The following is an 18,628-nucleotide window of genomic DNA, read 5'->3' on the forward strand; positions in this document are numbered from 1 at the left end:
CCCAATACTTTGTAGTGATATAATCTGGGAAATTCCTTTTGCCTCTCCTCCAAATACTATATGTAAAATGGGGATTTTTTGTTATGGAGCTCTTATGAGAATTATATTATGTATGTAAAACACTTAGCACATACTAGGTGATCAATAAGTGGTAGTGAAAACAGAAAAACCCAGATTCCCATCTAGCTATAGTCCTCTTCTCCCTTGCCCTTCTCTTTCAGCCATGTTTCTTTTCTTTCTTTCTTTTTTTTTTTTTTTTTTACAGATTATTTATTTATTTGACTGAGAGAGAGGGTGCACAAGCAAGGGGGCAGGAGGTAGAAGAAGAATCCTAGCCAAGCAGGGATCCTGACACTGGACTCAATCCCAGGATCCTGGGATCATGACCTTGAGCCGAAGGCAGACACTTAACCTACTGAGCCACCCAGGCGCCTCTCAGCCATGTTTCTTGAAAATGATTTATACATGCTATCTCTATTCGCTCATCTCCCATTTATACCCCAACTCACTACAATCTAGCTTTTGTTCCCCACACCTCTCTTCCCCCACTAAAACTGCTCACCAAAGATCTCCACTCTAGATGCCTTCATGGAGCTTTGAGTCACTTCTTAATCTTTTCCGTATACAGTTGTACCTAATTTCTCTTCAAACTTCTCTCTTGGTTACTATGACATTAGTCTTCCCAGTTTTCCTAATATTCAGACAGCATCTTCTTAACTCTCGTTTGTTGCCTGCACTCTTTCCCTTAATTAGTATTTGTCCTCAACTTTCACGTGTCTGGAAAAAGCAGGATTCTTTGCCATAACGTCTGAGTTGGAATTCTGGCTTTCCCACTTAGCAAACTGAGCTCCTAAGCTATTTAACTGACCTTGGCCTCTATAGTCTCATCAGCGAAAAGGGACCTCTCTCTGGATAATCATCGGAAATAGAGTCATTGTACATTAAACCCATACTTCCCGTTGGCATTATGGATTAGTAGGCATAAGCTGGAATTCCAGGCCTGGAAACCCAGTTCATATCATAAGAATGTCAAAACTCAAATAAGGTGCTCTTCAAAATATTTATTAACCATATAAAACTAAACAATATGAACTATGATATAAATGTTCCTTGAGGTATTTTTCTTCATGGGCTGGACTGGCCGAGGTTTCTTAGACTCTTAGTTTAATGAAGTTTGGACAGAACATGTCATCTTTTCCTGGTAAATCTTCCTAGAGCATACATAGATATTTTTCCTTATTCCAGAGACCTTTGAACTGCATTGAAAATTAGGGTCATCTGCCACAAAGAAAAAAAAAGTTCAATGATGTTCAGATGAATGCTTCTCAAAGTTTTAAAAAGCTAATTGCTGGGAAAGGGGCAGTTTCAATGATGTCTTACTCCTCCATTTTTATAAAAATCTACCTTGCTGAGCTTCTGACAAGTTTCTAACAACATAACTGGGTTTGCAGGAGAAATTTCTAGATCCACTCACTCTGCAGGGTCAAATCAGTTACGGTGATGTTTTTTTACAGTTATACAAATGCCTCAAAATACTGAATGAGACAGTTTCCTCCAAATTCCTAGTTCCAGGCTTCACTTACAATTTTCACAATATTCAAAACACATCCAAAAATTTTTTTGATCATCCTTTGTTGATTGCTTTAATTGGTCTTTAAAAATTTCACACATAAAAATACCTTAGGGATGCAATCACTTATTTGATCTGTTGGCTAAAGTCAGGGAGATGCTTTGTGGAGATGAATTAGGGAGGAAGAAAACTAATGTCAGGATGCTGCTGCTTTAAGGATTAGGAGACAGCTGAAAGCGGTACCCAAATCCAGGTGTTAGCAATATTTTAAATGCCATTATTTCTTGACCTCTGGAACAGAGTGAAAACCAAAGCTTCAGAACTGGCTCTTCAAGACATTAGCTCCCTAGTTAAAGGGGGATGCCTTGGATTCATGTCAAGTTAAAGGTAAGGCAATTTAATTTGCAGTCAACTGCAATTTATGATTCCTCCTACCTACCTACATAGTCAATATTTAAAAATTTTTCTTCTTTACTAAAGTCAGCTTTCCAAAACAGTAGTTAGAGATCGGTCTCAAATAATAACAGGCCCTTACATTTTAGTTAACTTTTCTGGAAAATTCTTCAATGCTTCCATATTAGCACTTATAGTTTCCTCTCGATGTTATGCTAACAAGTTCTCATTCTATTATATAAAAACAAAAAACTGTTTAGTGTGCAGTGCTCCCATCTAATGAAATCCTTATTCTCGTTTGTCCACAGGGGTCCTAGTTCAGGCCCTTTACTCTTACCCTGAGTCAGTACAATGGCTTTGAAATCAGTCTAAATGTCATTCCCTGGATCTGATCACTGCTCTACCACCAGCACCTTTGCAAGCTATATAATTGTCCTTTGAGCCCTCTACCTGCAGAATCCCTCCAACATATCACTTATCACATTTTATTGTCATTTTATGTTTACATGGGTCTCCTCTATTTTATCCTGAGAACTGAGGGGCAAAGACTATTTCTTACAAGTCTTTGGTCTACCAGTTAGTACACAAAAGGCATTCAACCTAAGTATCCTGTGGTGAATATGAGCCCAACTCTATCAGCTTTTAGATGGCTTAAGAATTCCTTCCTAGAAAACCAGACATTTTTTTACTTAATCTAATATTCTTAAACAATATGAAAAATTTACTGCAAATATCAACTTGGAAAACACCTGATTTTTTTTCTTTGAAGCAAGTACACTAGAAAAATGCACCTTAGTGACTTTGAGTGACCCTAATGTACACTGATTATACTTTTTATAGTTTTGTCTTCAGTGACTACTGAAATGTGTTACCTGCTCCAGTCTCTGCAGTATGTTTTCCTCAACCCCACCTATCAGAGTTTTTATCTAATTTACCTGTCTGCACTAATTCCTCTCACACCTCTAAAATGTGCTTTTTAACATGCCATAAGCTTCAAAGCTAAAGTAATTAAGCTTATTAGAAATGTTTATAGTGGGAAGAAAGAAACCCTAATCAACAGAAATTATGTACCCATGATCAAAAAGCATAGGGATCTTGAGAAATCCTTTTTGGGGTGTTTTGTTTTGTTTTTGGTTGGGGGGGTGGGGGAAATCCACTCTAAGCTCTAAGGCCTTTGCTGCTTACTCTGGTTCTAATCTGTATCAGAAAAAGATGTCACATAGAATTAGCACTGTTTATCACTTAAATTTGCACTCTCAGTTCTTAAAAAATCTAGCCTAGTTGAGTTACAGCCTTACTTTGAAGCTCTTGTGTGACTCAGCTTAAATTAGAAAGTTGAGTCATTATATCCACTTAATAATCTAAAGCTATTTTAAACTACATTATCTTACATTTCTAGCAGATCAAATGCATAATATGCAATATAATACACAAATATTAAATATTTACAGTGACAAAAAGTTTATGGTTGATGGACAAATTTTCCTCCAATTACCAAATGTAACTGATATAGCCTAAAACTCACCATTAAATAATGTTCCATACTCTATCGAAAACTGTGCCCTCTTTTAGTATTTTATATACATTATACTCTAAATGTTAAAATATAGTGATACTAGAGATAAAATGGTAGAAAACAGGCATCACAAGGAATTAGACAATTAAGGTAAGCTCAGAGTGACTTTTAATATGCCAATCAATGTTAATAAAACACAAGTCAGACAGACAAGTGCAAACAAATTGTAAACCAAAATTAATAGGAAAACAAACAATAGACAAATTCTGTTTTTGTTTTTTGCAATGTCTGGTTAGCCAGTATTATTAGTCAAATGGCTTATCATTGATAAAATATATTTTGTGTAAAGCTTGGAATAGTCAGAAGTCATTCTGGCATTTCAAACAGCTATATACACTATCACCAAGATTAGTTTATATACACAAATATTGAAGAGAAACCGGGCAAAACATTTAAAAACAGACTAACAATACAATCAAGTACAAAACTTGGGTAGAGGGAGGGAACATTTTAAAAAAGAGTCAGGGAAGGGCTTATCAGGAAAAATTACAAAACCAGTAATAATTATACTACATTAATACAGCAATCCAAAAGGGAAAAAAAGGTGCATTACTCCAATGCACTAGCTTCAAAGTTCAAAGAAAAAAAGGCAAATAGCTGCTTGTCATCAAGAGCAGCTATGTATTTCACATAATTGTTTTCCAAAAAAGCCTATTAACAACAATGATTGTTTAATGCTACAATTTTACAGCAACGACAAAACTAAAATAGCAGCAAATTCACAAGGCAATACTTCCACAGAATTATCATTCCATGGTTCATGCAATGCCTACAAAGTGCTCCCAGTTGGATATACAAGTATAATTCACAATTAAAAAAAAAAAGAAATGTAAGATTGACACACAGGTACATTGAAGGCTGAGTAGTACTGAGTCTCTTAGCATTCCCCTTCTCAAAGGGAGAATATGTTTGTAATAAAGCCCTTGCGTCCCTTTTACAGGTCACTACAGGGAAAGACACCTTTTATTACAATGCAACAGCAAACTATAAGCAGCACACCACCACAGTGGTTAACCCTGGAAAGGCTGGTGTAACATCCAACAGTCACTGATATCCTACAGAAGACACACTAGTAAGACTAGACGAAAGCCTGATATACCACTGGTCAAGATACAGCTTTCAACTGTAATTCACAAATAAAAGTTCTAAAAGGTATTTCAGTAAAACTACTGACACCGATTGAGAAAGTAATTGCAAACTGGATTCTAGCAGTGATTTCAACCTAGCTTCCTCTTGTCACAGTTTTTTGGGGGAGGTGGGAATTGAGTAGTTCAGTATATGGTAAGGCTGACAGAGCGGTTCATTTTCTTTCCAATAAGTCGAGATGTTCTATTACTCTGGGTGGTGGACCTAGTGGTCATCCGATCAGTGAAGAGTGCTCTTTCCTCAGCTGCAGCTTTTGCCATCTGAGCTTTCTTGAGTTCTCTGAGAACATAAAAATAGGAAACAAGACTTTTCACCTATTGTATTAATCCTAGGAAAGGATCCTAAGAGGCCAAACACAAACTTTATTATCAGCTGGGAGATCTTATTAGCATGCTATGATTATTCTAAGATACAACTGAGGAAAAAAATTACAGTATGAAACTTTAGCTTGTGCTCAAACAACTTGAATTTATGAAATGATTTTATTTTGTGCTCTCAGAATTAAAATATCATATATACTTGGACCTAAGTAATAAAGATGTTAGTAATGACTGAGTTGTAATACAAAATAATTTCAAACAGAACTCTAATTCATATTGTGAAAATATCATTACATAATAGAGATGAAAGGAAACTTCTACTTCCCATTTGTATAAACTATGATGGCTATCAAACTAGTGGCAAATAAACCTTTTATATTTCAAGTCAGTTTTTATTAGGTTAAAATCAGCAATAAAACAAATGAATTAGAATTATCATTCCCATCAATTTTCTGAAATGTCAAAAGTCATTCAAAATATGAGACTCATCTACTAACTTAACCGATACTCATTTAATCCCTCCATAAAAAATAAACAGAAAGAATGAAGGAAACTTAATCTACGGTGAGCCTTTAAGGGGGAAAAAAAAGCCTGTCTACTGTACAGGCTCACTTAGCTTTTGCTACAAGTTAAGGATTAGGGATTAATACCACTTGCAAATACGTGCTAGTCTTAAAAATTTTTAAGTCCATAATTTCCAAGTTTAGGAACAATACCAAGTAATAGGTCACAAATAATTAATTTAAGGCAGAAATCCCCAAAATTTAACTGTATAACATACCAAACCACTACAGCCTTCATTGACAGAAAACCTAAATCATCGCTCATTAAAATTTGAAAATGAAAATGAGAAAGTTAAAACAAAACATTCCATAAAACTCTCACTTACTTCTGTAAAAGTGAATTTTTGAATTTTTCAGCATTCAATTCTATTCGTAATTGTTCTGCACTTTTTCTAGAAGCAGACAGCAATACTGAATGCTTTACCAGTGCCATTGCTGAAGGTCTTCTCTCTGGATCTGGATGAATCATAACCTTAGAAAGAGAAGTAAAAATAAGGCAAAGACATGCAATTTAAAAAAATATAAAACCATGTCAATAAAAAGTGCATTATATACCAAAAATGCTCACTTTTAGCAACTCTGTAAACTCTTGGGAAAGCACTTGGGGAATCCGAGGTAATCTACCCTGTCTGATTTCATGCCATTGGTCTCCATTTCTGGGAAGAGGTTCAGCACCAGCAGCACATACCACTGTGAGGGCAAGGGCAAAAATATCCGCTTTTGGTAGATGAGTATAATTCTGTAAAATTATAAAAAAAATTTTTTTAAGGGAATATAAAAATGGCCAAAATAAAGTAGAATTACACTTCAGTGATGACTTAGGTGAGAAATAAGACTAACTTAAAATATCCAATGCCACATTTAACCTTTAAAACCTATTCAGAGAAGAAGTTAAATTTGAGGAGATTTTTAATATCACAAATACATACATAATCAGGGAGAGGAGTAAAAGTAAATGCCTTCTCTCTTTCACTAGTCCAATTCATCTCTCAGAATAAACTCCTATCCTGGGGCACTCATATATGAATACAGGAGACATACATACATTGACAAGTTACAAATACATATATACTTATGAAAAAACAATGGGATCATGCAATTTATTTGTTCTGCTTGTTCTACTTTCATTCTAAACTCTTTATCAAGAAATATTTTGTCACACTTTTTTTTAGGTCACACTTTTTCAAATAGTACTATTAACTATATGCTATAATTTATTTAACCATTTCTCTATTGCTAAACATTTACATTGTTCTCAATTTATTTGCATATGAACATTTCTGTGGATAAGACTCCTAGAAAGGAAATTCTGGGTAAAAGGGTACAGCATTTTAAAATGTTGATAGATACAAATACTTTGATCTCCTAAAAGGCTATGCCATTTTACAGTTGCACCAGTAGTGTATGAGAACTTCTTTTACAACTCCATCATCGTTGAACGCTATAAATCTTTGCCTTTACTGAATGTTGCTAGATTAAATATCCCTGGCTGAAGGTTTAGGCTTTCTTTAAGATCTTACTAGTTATTAGAGCTCAAAATTTTAATATGTCTGCATTGTTACAAAACAAATAGCATTATTAAAGAAAAAAACTACCTCCTGCAAAACTTCATTTGCAAGAAACCGGCTATCACCCTCTTCAACTTGTGGACTAGAGATCCTTGTTACATGTCCAAGATCACCTGTAAGTATTGAAAAAAATAGAGTCAAGAGTTAAATAGGCTCTTCCTTTATTTTAAGGCAATAATCTGGTTATCTTTCTTTCTTACCTATTTTAAACATAACTTTGTTGGAAGCCCAGTCATCTTCATCTCCTTCTTCAGAGGCAGCATTTGGGATTGAGGTTCGAGATATGAAAATATTACCTGTCAAACAGTTATGTATGTCAGCTGCACTAACAATAAATAGTGTAACCAAAACTCATAAACAAGGCCATACATCAGAATCATCCGAAAAGCTTTCAAACATATAGATTTTCATATGTTCTACCCTAAAACCAAGTAAGAATCTCAGGGGATAGGAAACGGGTTGTACTTTCTAAGGAACGTATTTTCTGACCTAGTACTGATCTTTGAACACCTGGAAACCACTTCCTTAGACTCTTGTCATCTACACATTGATCTTTAGTTTTAACTACATAGAAACAATACAAAAAAGGCAATAATGTTGTAATCTGTGGTGCTTCCAAATCATAAATTTTAACCTAATGCTAGGGGCTGGTATGAAAAATACAAGTAATGTAACTTTTGAGTTTGGCTGTATCTACATCCCAATGTGGCTCTGTGGTTCCTCTGCTGTACACACACTTTTCTTCTTCAAATTCAGGTAAGTTCATGATTTAACATTAAGTTTCAGTGACAGATTTCATTTTAATAGTTTTACCACTATAAATAAATAAGTAATGTAAATGTAAAGTAAATGTAAAATGTAAATAAACTACTGAGTTTAAAAATGTTACACTCATTTTTTTAAGTCATCTTTCCAATTTCACTTTATTTATGGAATAATTTATTTTTCAATGATATTTATAAATTTGAAATTTTAAAACTTCACATCTTAATATTTTCAACTTCTGTACTTATAAGGGTCTACTATGTTTGTCTGACACTTAAAACAAGGTATGAGTGAGTATAGGCAAACCTTACTAATTTCTATTTACTGCCATCAATTCAAATATTATTTTTCCCCATTTGAAAAATAAAAATTTTAGTGAGTTATTAACATACAGATAAATTCTTCACGTAATTGTGTAAAATGATTTAAATTCTCATGAATCACATATTTCCATAGACAAAAATAAAACAAAAAAACCTTCATTAAGTTCAACTTAGAAATACCTAGCCTAGGGGCACCTGGGTGGCTCAGTGGGTTAAGCTGCTGCCTTCTGCTCAGGTCATGATCTCGGGTCCTGGGATCGAGTCCCGCATCAGGCTCTCTGCTCAGCAGGGAGCCTGCTTCCCTCTCTCTCTCTCTGCCTGCCCTCTGTCTACTTGTGATCTCTGTCAAATAAATAAATAAAATCTTAAAAAAAAAGAAAAGAAATACCTAGCCTAAAATTCATACTTGAATTCATCAATCTGTTAGTTTTAACTTCCCTTTTATAGGAAACATAGGGGAAAAATGAGTAAGATAAATGATACAATGGAGCAACCAATCAAATCCAGAAGAAAGGACATCTTATAAGACAAAGTCCATATCAGTATTATTTTTTTAAGGAAGAGGAAGGGCAAAACCTGAAGGGGGGGTGGAAATAGAAGCAGATGGAATGCATGGTCCTGAAAATGGATACTAGTTTGGACAAAAAGACTTGGGTCACCTGGAAAAAATTTTAATATGATCTAGCTATTAGAAGAGATGAAAATTTACTGAAACAAAAAGGTAGAGTTGACTTACAACTTTTAAAAGTACACATTATGAGGTTATTTTAATAAAATGAGAGGAATGTGCACGTTGTTATGGCTGCATTCACTTGCACCCTTTTTAAATGCAAGATAATCATACTGATTATGCCATTTGTTTTCTGAATAATGCAGTAACACTTTCATGGTATACAGGCTAGAAATATCACCATGTTTACATAGCACTTAAGTTTCCAAAAATATGTTCACATATCTCATTTTATTCTAACAACCCTGTTAGCAGCACCAGCACTATTTTGTAACTATAGTTCTATAACCTAGAAGAGAGGGACTTTAAACAATAGGTTCTTAGTCTTCCCATCAGAGTCCCACTTCATAACTATGGGAGGTTTCCATAAGATTCAGCAAATTTTTCCAACTTTTATTAAAAATGAATTGCCTCAAATACTTTGGAATAACAGGAGAAGAAGTGAATGGAAATCATAAAACAGTATGTGGCTCAAAGGTCTTTTAAAACCAATAATGAAAAAACATAGTAAGATGTATATGTTTTCATATTGTTTTAATGAAATAATTTATTCTCTATAAAACTAAAGAACACAGGTCAGAGAATTTGTAATACTTACTAGGTTTTATATCCATATGAACCAAAGACATTGAATGAATATACCTCAAGCCCCGGCCAACTTGCAAAAGGAGATCCTTCAACTCTGCTTCTGTAAAGTAACTCATGCTTCTATAGTTTTCACTTATGGCATCAGCTAAACTTCCACCTAACAAACACAGGAAAAATTAGCAATTTCCTCTTCATGAGATCTTACTTCTCTTCCCTCCATCTTTATTGAGTGGCCACAAACTCAAGAAAGAAAGTAGCATTTTATACAACCTATTCTTTTTCCTGCTTGTGAAATCTAAATTTTATTTATTCTTTCAATTAAGTAATATACTCACATGGGTACAAAATAAAATGTAAAGTTTTTTTTCATCCATATACCCCAGCATCCTACCTGTTTCTTTTTCCCAGAATAAACCAATGTTATTGGTTTCTTATATATTTTTCTCAACTCCTTTTCACACAAATGACAACATATTTTCATTATCTTGAAGATCGTTCTTTACTAACATACAAAGGCTACCCTGTTCTCTCTTGTGTCTCTACAGAATTTCATAGTGTAAATGAATGGCAATGTATCAGCTGGTCTCCTAATTGATGAACATTTTAAAGTAATTTCCGAGCTTTTAGTACTATATACTATAGTCTAAGGAATAACTTTGTACATTGGTCATTTCACACACATTTAACATATCTTATAGAAACAAATTGCCGGTTTAAAGGGTATATACAGGGGTGCCTGGGTGGCACTTGGTTAAGCATCTGACTCTTGGTTTTGGCTCCGGTCATGATCTTAGGATCGTGGGATCGAGCCCTCCCTCGGGCTGGCTGTTTGTCCCTCTCTGTTCCTCTCTGTAGCCCACCCTCATGCTCATGCACATACTCTAATAAATAAAATCTTTTTTAAAAAATTAAAGGATATGCTTAGTCACAAAACAATGATAATATGTGGCTCAAGTATGTGTGTGAAATACTACCTTATATATAGAATATGTATTTATAGCTGAGAGGGACATTTCTCTGTTTATTCTGCTACAAAACAGCTTAGGGTTGGTATTTACACCATCAGTGCCAAAACTTCAGGGCCTGTGAAAATCCACATAAAAGAAGTAACAGCGTATTCTGTTTCTGATTTCAAAATGGCCGGTACTTAAACTCTGCTAACATGTGCCTTATGTGAATTTGGGGCTTTGGAAGACAAATATGGGGCAATTTTACTTACACACACACACACACACACACACACACACACACACACACACACAGTTCCCCATAGAGAAGCCTGTACCAATTTACACTCCTATCATTAATGTATGAGAAAAACGGTTTTCCCCACACCCTTGACAACAGTCTATAAATTTTATAGGTAAAAACCAGTATTTGAATAGTTTTAACTTATACTACTTTTACTATGAATAAGAATAAAACCTGCTTTTGTAGGATAGGTCAAACCAACCAGTTCATTAGTTTACACTTTAAAAAAGCTTTTAAGTTTATACTCTTTAAGTTTTATTAAAAACATTTTTAAGTTTATAACTTATCTTAGGAAAAGAGGAGTTATGTAAAACAAAACAAAAATCAAAAACCAAAACAAACCACTTCTGTTTAAAGCTTAGTTAGGAATAATGAAATCAGAACCAGGGTAATAAAATCAGGAAGGTATATTAGTATACATTAGTCAGGAAAGGAAGTCATACAATTTGAATAAGACTAGGTAGCAAAATGTCCAATGTATTTTAAAAATAAAAATAAATCACACACCTCAGTATTTTAGACTTAAGTATGTTCTCTATACTCATAACAAATATTGAGCTGCAGGAAAAAGGGCTCTAGAAGGGAGGTCTATAAAAGAGCTTGAAGTCCTAGTCTAAGTTTAATAAACATTTTAGTGGATCTACCAGCTATAGCTAGGCCAGTTCCTTCTATTTCACTGCTGAAAGGCAAATAGAAGTAAGAAGAGCAAGACACTCATCTGATATTTCACATTCTCTTCCCCTACCCATCCACATTTTCCCACACTTGTTTACCGGGGTAAAAATTTCAGTCTATCACCAAATCAAGACAAAAGGCTTAAAATGCAAAATGACTGTTTGAGATAATAAGGAAACTTAGTCACGATAAAGGACATCAGTTAATCACCATGTATAAATGAAATAATAGAATGAGTTCCCTGTAGAACTGTGGAAAACGATCTGAAGATCGGGCCTATTATTAGGACATTCAAAGCTTTATGTGGAGAGAACAATGATGGCAGAAGGAAATAGAAGAGTTTAGGAATGTATTTAGGTAGCTTCATTTCCTTTCATCTAAACAGAAAAGACAACTATTCTAAGAGGCAACCCTGTTTCACACAGGTCTATTTATTTTTAAAGATCTGTGTATTCTTTAAGTGTTTTATACTGTTCCAAAATAATAAACTGTTACAAAATATTATTTTATAATCTAACTGTATAACAAGACAGGGTTTTGTTTTATTTTGTTTTTTAGGACAAGGTCTTTATAATCTGAGAGGGTAGGACATCAACTCACCCCTCCCTATCCCCCCAGGCCCAAAGTTTTCTCAAAATCATCTGAATTATACAACCACATATTTATTTGGTGGATTGTTACAAATGTGTGATCCCTGGACTGCTACTGAAATACTTGTTAAGAGGACCAACTGCATCAACAAAGTGAAAGGGAGAAAGAAACCAGAAGATGGCATCTAGCAAACATCTAGTGGAAAAGACATGGTCAAACTGCCCTATATTAAGTGCAGTAACTGAAAACTGAAGGTTAAGAAACAGATTAGTCCATAAGGTCATGATAGCTACATAAATATTCTGATGATATGAATAGAAACATTTCAAGAGATGTATGAAACAAATTAGCACCAATGCTATATACTGAGTACTTAGTTTTTTCAAGTACAGAGAATTAATATAATGACAACTCAACAAAAAGCTAGGTGTGAGAAATGGATCTTTTACTTCCTTTTTGTTCAATCTTTTTAAATACTGAAAACCTGAATCCACTACCTACACCACTTATTTATTAACAAGCTATGAGAAGGCTGGTCTTGTTGAAGGAAAAAATAACGAGAATAAAAAAAAAAAAGTAACAAACAAACCTTTGCTATCACCTCCCAACTGCTCACTAAATTCCAAATTCTCTAATATTCACAGAAGATATACAGAAATGGAAACCCAGCATATATAAAGATTAACCTATTTAATAACAGGTATTTACAAGAATCAGAATTGAGACTAGGGTTTTGATAAAGGTTTAATTACGAAGGGGGGAACAAAGTTGGTCCTTGAGGGACTTTTTGAAAATTGAAAGCTCTCCAGAGATCCAAAGTTGACCCTCTACAGATGCTTTTTTCTTGTTTTTGGGGGGAAATGAGGGAGAGAGGCACAGCTAGAGAACTAAAGGCATAACTTAATAGAAAATTGTGAGAGAATTCTAATGGTAAACTAGGTTGGAAAAATGGGAATGGTGGCAAGATTATAGAATACTTTAACAAATGGCTTAAGTTGGAACAATGGAGAGTTACTGTCACTTTATGATTAACCAGCATCAGTTTTAACTCCATTTCATAAAATGAAATGGAAAGGGAAGGCTAAAATGAATTGAACCTATATTATGAACTACCATACCCTACATACACTATGCTACATGCTAGGGATGCCAAAATATGTATGGCAAGACCACTGTCCTCTCAAGATCAGTTTGACTAACAGGCACACTACCATGCACAATTCTACTACTGAAGTAACTGGGACAAGGTTTTCAATCTTTACTTAATATCCAGGTAAGCAATGAACTTCACTGAAACTCAGGTTAGGCTTCTTCAATTTATAAAAGATAGGCTCTCTTTGAATTTATAAGAGATAAAAGAGACATAGAATTAGAGCAGGATTTCAAATAAAAACTATTTCCTCAGTGTTCATTTTTTTGAGCTCACAAGTCTGTAACAGAACCAACATATTACTCACCATTACAGTATTCATTCTGTATAAGCATATGATCATCTTCTGCCCATGCAGAGAAATATCGAACTACATGAGAATGTTGTCCAAGCACTGCATGAGCATATACTTCCCTCAAAGCGTTCTGCCTAGGAGAAATTTGAGATTGATAGAATGGTAAATCATTTTTGTTCAAGCCTAAACTGAACAAATTTATCTGACTTCATAAGAGAAACTTAATTTCTGTCATCTATCATTATGCTGAAGGATAACTTGCTTAAGAGAGAGGGGGTGAGAACCTCTGTACCAGATTTTTCTAAAGGATTCCATTAAAGAAGAATGTTACAAATAAGGAACCTTGCTGGCCCTAGAACTTGAGAAAAATGAAACTCCATTTTACTCTGAATTCATGGATGCTATCAGAACAAAGAAATTTAAATTAGGTTTCAAGGGGTGGCTGGGTGGCTCAGTGGGTTGGGGCCTCTGCCTTCAGCTCTGGTCATGATCCCAGGGTTCTGGGATCGAGCCTGGCAACAGGATCTCTGCTCAGGAGGGAGCCTGCTTCTCTCTCTCTCTCTCTCTGCCTGCCTCTCTGCCTACTTGTGATCTCTGTCTGTCAAATAAATAAATAAATTCTTTTAAAAAAAAAAGTTAGGTTTCAAAATCAGACTACTCATATAATTCTCCCAAGTCCAATAAGAATTAATGGCACAAAATGGAAAGGATACGTTTAAATTATTATAGCTTCTCAAAAGTGAAAGAATTTTAGTGCTTGATTATGTAAAACCTTAAGGTTTGTTAACACCATAGGGAATAAAAGAGCAAAAGACAAAATTTTTAATACATACTCATCAACAGAGCCAGCCAATGGCTTTTTTGATCGTTTAATGGCATAAATGCATCCATCCAGCCTCTTCACACACTTAAACACTGAACCAAATTCTCCAGAGCCAATTTTCTCTAGCTCATGAAATTCTGTTGTATACCGAGACTTCATATTGCTTTCAGTAATTGTAATTCTCTGTAATAAAAAAGCGTATCCATATACATAATACAAAGATATAAAAATGATTTTTTGCTATGATGATAGCACTGTATGTGAAACTTAAGTCATTATATCTTATGTTTTAATGGATATTTAAAATGTATATATGGTAACTTGTTAAGAAGTAGAAAATGAAATCTCAGAAACAATAAAAAGAAAATGAAAAGATATTTACTTTAGCAGGTCTTGTTTCATCTTCAAACTCATAATCACTGGCTTCCATGTCTTCACCACAAGAACTGAAAAATATTATGTATTTTTCCATCAAGAGATCTAACAGATACATCAACTAGAGATCCAAAACTTAATCTGATAGGTGTACAGTGAAATTATATTTTAATGAATAGAAACAGACAAGAAAGGGCGTCTGGGTGGCTCAGTCAGTTAAGCATCTGCCTTCAGCTTGGGTCATGATCCCAGGGTTCTGGGATTGAGTCCTGTGTCCAGCTCCCTGCTCAGCGGGGAGTCTGCTTCTCCTTCTGCCCCTCCCCACAGCTTTGTGTTTATGCGCATGCTCTCTCTCTCCCCAAAATAAATAAAATCTTAAATAAAAAAAGATAAGCACTTAATTTTACAATCACAAGGTATAGCTCAGTTGATGAAAATGCTGTCCCTGCTGAAATATACTTATTAACTACAAGCCAACAACACCACTACACATATCAAAATTAAAGTCTAAATCAACTCTCTCTGCCTGCCTCATTTTTGACACCAGCAGATTTTCTACAAGCTATCTAGGCTTTTTATTCCTTCCTTTTTCACACCACTACTTTTCCACAGCTGATTACTTTCCACCTACCTCTCCTGGGAAGTGGGTGCTAGCAACAGAAAAATTTCAGAGCACAAACTTCCATGTAATTCAGATGAAACTGAATTTGGTAAGTACCACAAACCAGTCGTGAGTGGTTGGGGACCACACTGTGAAATACTAAATAACTTACTCATTCCAATGTGTTCGCTTTCTTCTACGACATTGTCCTGAGGAATGAAGTAACACAGAATCTGGGGTAAAAGGATTAATATTCACTTGAGGAGTCTGTCGCATGTCAAATTCCCTTTTTCCTGATTTTTCTGTATCCATGAATAGAGAACCACCTCGAAGTTTAACAGAGCTGGAATCGATTCCTCGCGCTTTGGAGAGCAAACTCTAGGACAGTAAAAATGAAATTTTTAGTTTCCAAGTCCTACAGACAGCCTTCTCAACCCAACCTTCAACAAGCCTTTCACAGGTCTGATAGTGTAGATCAAAGCAACACACAAGCCTCTGTCACATCTCCAGCAAAACAAACCGTGGATAACTATAGCAGTCTGAAAGGTAGATACCAACCACCCTTTCTAAAACAGATAGCCACATAAAATAGGTCTCTGACCCTAAAAACAGTAGGAATGCAGACTGAAATTAAGTTTATTCTAGAGTCCAGGAGTTAACAAAACCTTTCATTCCATCTAAAAATAGAAAGCAGTCAGGGAGCCCCATAAAAGCTCCCTTCCCCCCATCCAAATAGGGCTTTGAAAACCACCTCCAACGGACTCCTCCCCTCACTTCCAGAGGGATCATGTTTTGGGCAAGTCCCTAATAAACAGTAACGCTCCAAAAACACACTTCTTCGTTAAGTTTACGACCCACGGTACTGAAAGGGACTCAAAAAGGTACATTTTCCATATGAGTCTTATAAACGCGATACTTGTCTCAATTTCGTGACGGGTCCGCTTTTAAAATCTGCCGCTGCATCTAAAGTTTCAGAAGTACTAATCTGCATACTCACTTGCTACTCAACAAACAGGTCCTCCTTCATTGTGATATATTATCAGCAATATGAAAGCACAAGGGTCCAAGAAACTCCACCGATGCTGGCTTTTAACAGCTGGATGTCCCTAATCGTTACACTTTAGGGGGACCACACATGGGCACTGCAAACCCAAGGGTGTAAACAAACGCTCACCCAATAAATACCATGTACGGACAGTAGCTTAAATGCTACTCTGGGTTAAGGAGTCTTTTAAGACTGGAAATGCTTGGAAGGCCAGCCTTTTCTCCGGAGTCGAAGCGCAGTCCCCCTCCCTCCATACCTCAAACTTAACCCCTTAAGGCCACATGACACGAAACGGTAAGCGCATGAAATTTTTTAACCGAACTCCTACGTGCGCCGCCCAAATTACAGGGCCCATCACTGCGTTTAAAAGGCACCATATGGCTGCGGCGCTCAGGAGTGTCAAGTGGCCGGGACAGCAGCACTCCAACATCCTTCCAAACCACGTTATCAGGGCCACACTCCGGGCTGACACTGTCGGGAAGGCCCCCACTCGACGGGCGTGAAATCATCAGCCACCTGGACGGCGCCGATCAACCCCTTTGAAAGATGAAGAAGTTCCAGAAGAGGCCCATTGTTCAGTTACATAATCTTAACGGACAACTTCTGGGCAGGGCCAAAAAGAGGGGCTGCCAACTTTTTGTTGCGGCCCAGGGGAACGAGTGGGGGTGCGGCCGGGCGGTTATGTAACCGAACCCGGGCAGCGCCGCGCTCAGCTCCCGGCGCCGCGGCCTTTTTAAAAGGCTGGGCGGGCGCGGGCTCGGGGGCTCGGGGCCCTGCGTCCTCTCACCTTGGGCGTGTGCGGCGTGTCGAAGAGCCGCAGCTTGCGGAAGGTCTTGTGCGGCGGGGTGCCTGGGTGGTCCGGCAGCGGCGAGCAGGGGCCGTCGCTAGCCCGGCGCGCCCCGCAGCGGCGCGGGGACGCGTCCCCCGCGCCGCCGCAGCGCACCGGCGAGAACGAGCTGCCCAGGAAGTAGGCGGCTGCCGGCGACTTGACCGGCGACGAGGAGCCGAAACCCTCCTCCTCCCACGAGTCGCCCTCGGCCCCGCCGCCCGGCGCGTCCGCGCCCGGACAGGCGCCCCGCAGCAACATGTCCTCCTCCAGCTCCCCGGGGCTGCCGGGGGCCGGGCCGGGAGAGCGGCGGCGCTCGGGCCCGGGCTCTGTGGGGCTACGAGCGGGCGGCAGCGGCGAGTCGGGCTCTTGAAAGGCGGAATCCTCCCCAGTGCTGTGGCCGCTGCCCTCCTCCTCTTCCTCCTCTTCCTCCTCCTCACAGTCGCTGCAGGGCGAGAAGATCAGCTTCTGCCTCAAAGTGCAGGAAGCCCCTGGGCGGCGGGGCGGCGGCGGCTGCTGCCGGCTCAGGAAGCTCATCGCGTCCCTGGGTCCCGGGCCGAGGACCGGAGAGCTGGAGCCGGAGGAGTCCAGGACGCGGACGGCCCAGGGGGCGGGTCCGCCACGTGCGACTGGGCGCGCCTAGTAGCCGCGGCGGCGGACCTGCGCGGTGGCGGGCTGCGGCTCCGGGGCGCTCGGGGCTGCAGCCGGCGGTGGCGGCGGCGGCGGCGGCGTGGACTGTCCAGCAGAGGCGGGGCGGCCTGAGCACCGAGGCTGGGGTCTCCGCAGGTCCACCCGCAGGTTCGGGCTCCGCGGCTTCCCGCGACCGTTAACCACGTGAGTGCCTGACGGACCAATCCCCGCCCAGCCCCGGGTTTGAAAAAAAAGGAGGGCGCGACGTAGCCCGCGGGGGAGGGATCAACTACGCGATTTTGGCGCGAACCCGCTGGTTCCGCCCCCGCCCCCCACTCAGCCGGGCCTGGCCGCGGGCCTATGAGGAAGCCAGACTTCTGGGAGCGGCGCCGGGAGCCGCCCGGTCGGGGCTGGGCGGGAGAGCCGAGGCGGCCCTCTGGGAGGGGCGAAGGGTACCCGCCCAGCCGAACGCCAGCCTGGAGGCGACCTGCTCGCTGTCCCTCAGGCGCTCTGAGATCTGAGGTGGGAGGTGGGGAACACTTCTGGTCCCCGCGGGGTCGGAGCGTTCGCCGAACCACGGTGGCCCTTGGGCTTAGCCCAGGGAGTCCGGCCTCGGGGTCCCGCGTCCCTTTGGTGCGGGCCTGGGGCGTTGTGGGCGTGGCTGTGGGCAGTCACGTTCCCCTGTAGAGGTTTGAGCCAGAAATGGTGACTCGGGCCTCAGTTTTCCGAACTGAGCCGGTTGCTTAGGGTGGACACCGTAATCAACAAGAAAGCGAACATACGAGAGCTTGCGGCCGAGGCACCGGCTGTGGGGAAGGCCTCAG

At 39.0% G+C, this 18,628-nt stretch overlaps 1 protein-coding gene across 2 annotated transcripts; it reads right to left on the minus strand.

Moving 5' to 3' along the window:
- Positions 1–1,132: 1,132 nt before the first annotated feature.
- LOC111159578 (WEE1 G2 checkpoint kinase) lies at positions 1,133–17,870 on the minus strand. 2 transcript variants are annotated; one of them, XM_022522107.1, is made up of 12 exons: positions 17,136–17,870; positions 15,476–15,681; positions 14,710–14,773; positions 14,338–14,510; positions 13,517–13,638; positions 9,553–9,699; positions 7,337–7,432; positions 7,164–7,249; positions 6,137–6,307; positions 5,895–6,040; positions 4,876–4,964; positions 1,133–1,278 (listed from the first exon to the last, which is right to left on the minus strand). In XM_022522107.1, exons 1-12 carry the CDS (start codon positions 17,709–17,711, stop codon positions 1,160–1,162), a joined length of 1,995 nt encoding a protein of 664 aa, XP_022377815.1. In that variant the 5' UTR covers positions 17,712–17,870; the 3' UTR covers positions 1,133–1,159. The 2 variants fall into 2 exon arrangements, with proteins under 2 accessions (XP_022377815.1, XP_022377817.1); XM_022522109.1 differs by lacking the exon at positions 1,133–1,278 and having other exon boundaries at positions 3,612–4,964; positions 17,136–17,868.
- Positions 17,871–18,628: the final 758 nt, after the last annotated feature.

The sequence above is a fragment of the Enhydra lutris genome, unplaced genomic scaffold (assembly GCF_002288905.1).
Source record: "Enhydra lutris kenyoni isolate GAN:26980312 unplaced genomic scaffold, ASM228890v2 scaffoldscaffold68, whole genome shotgun sequence".
In the NCBI taxonomy this organism is placed as follows: Eukaryota; Metazoa; Chordata; class Mammalia; order Carnivora; family Mustelidae; genus Enhydra; species Enhydra lutris.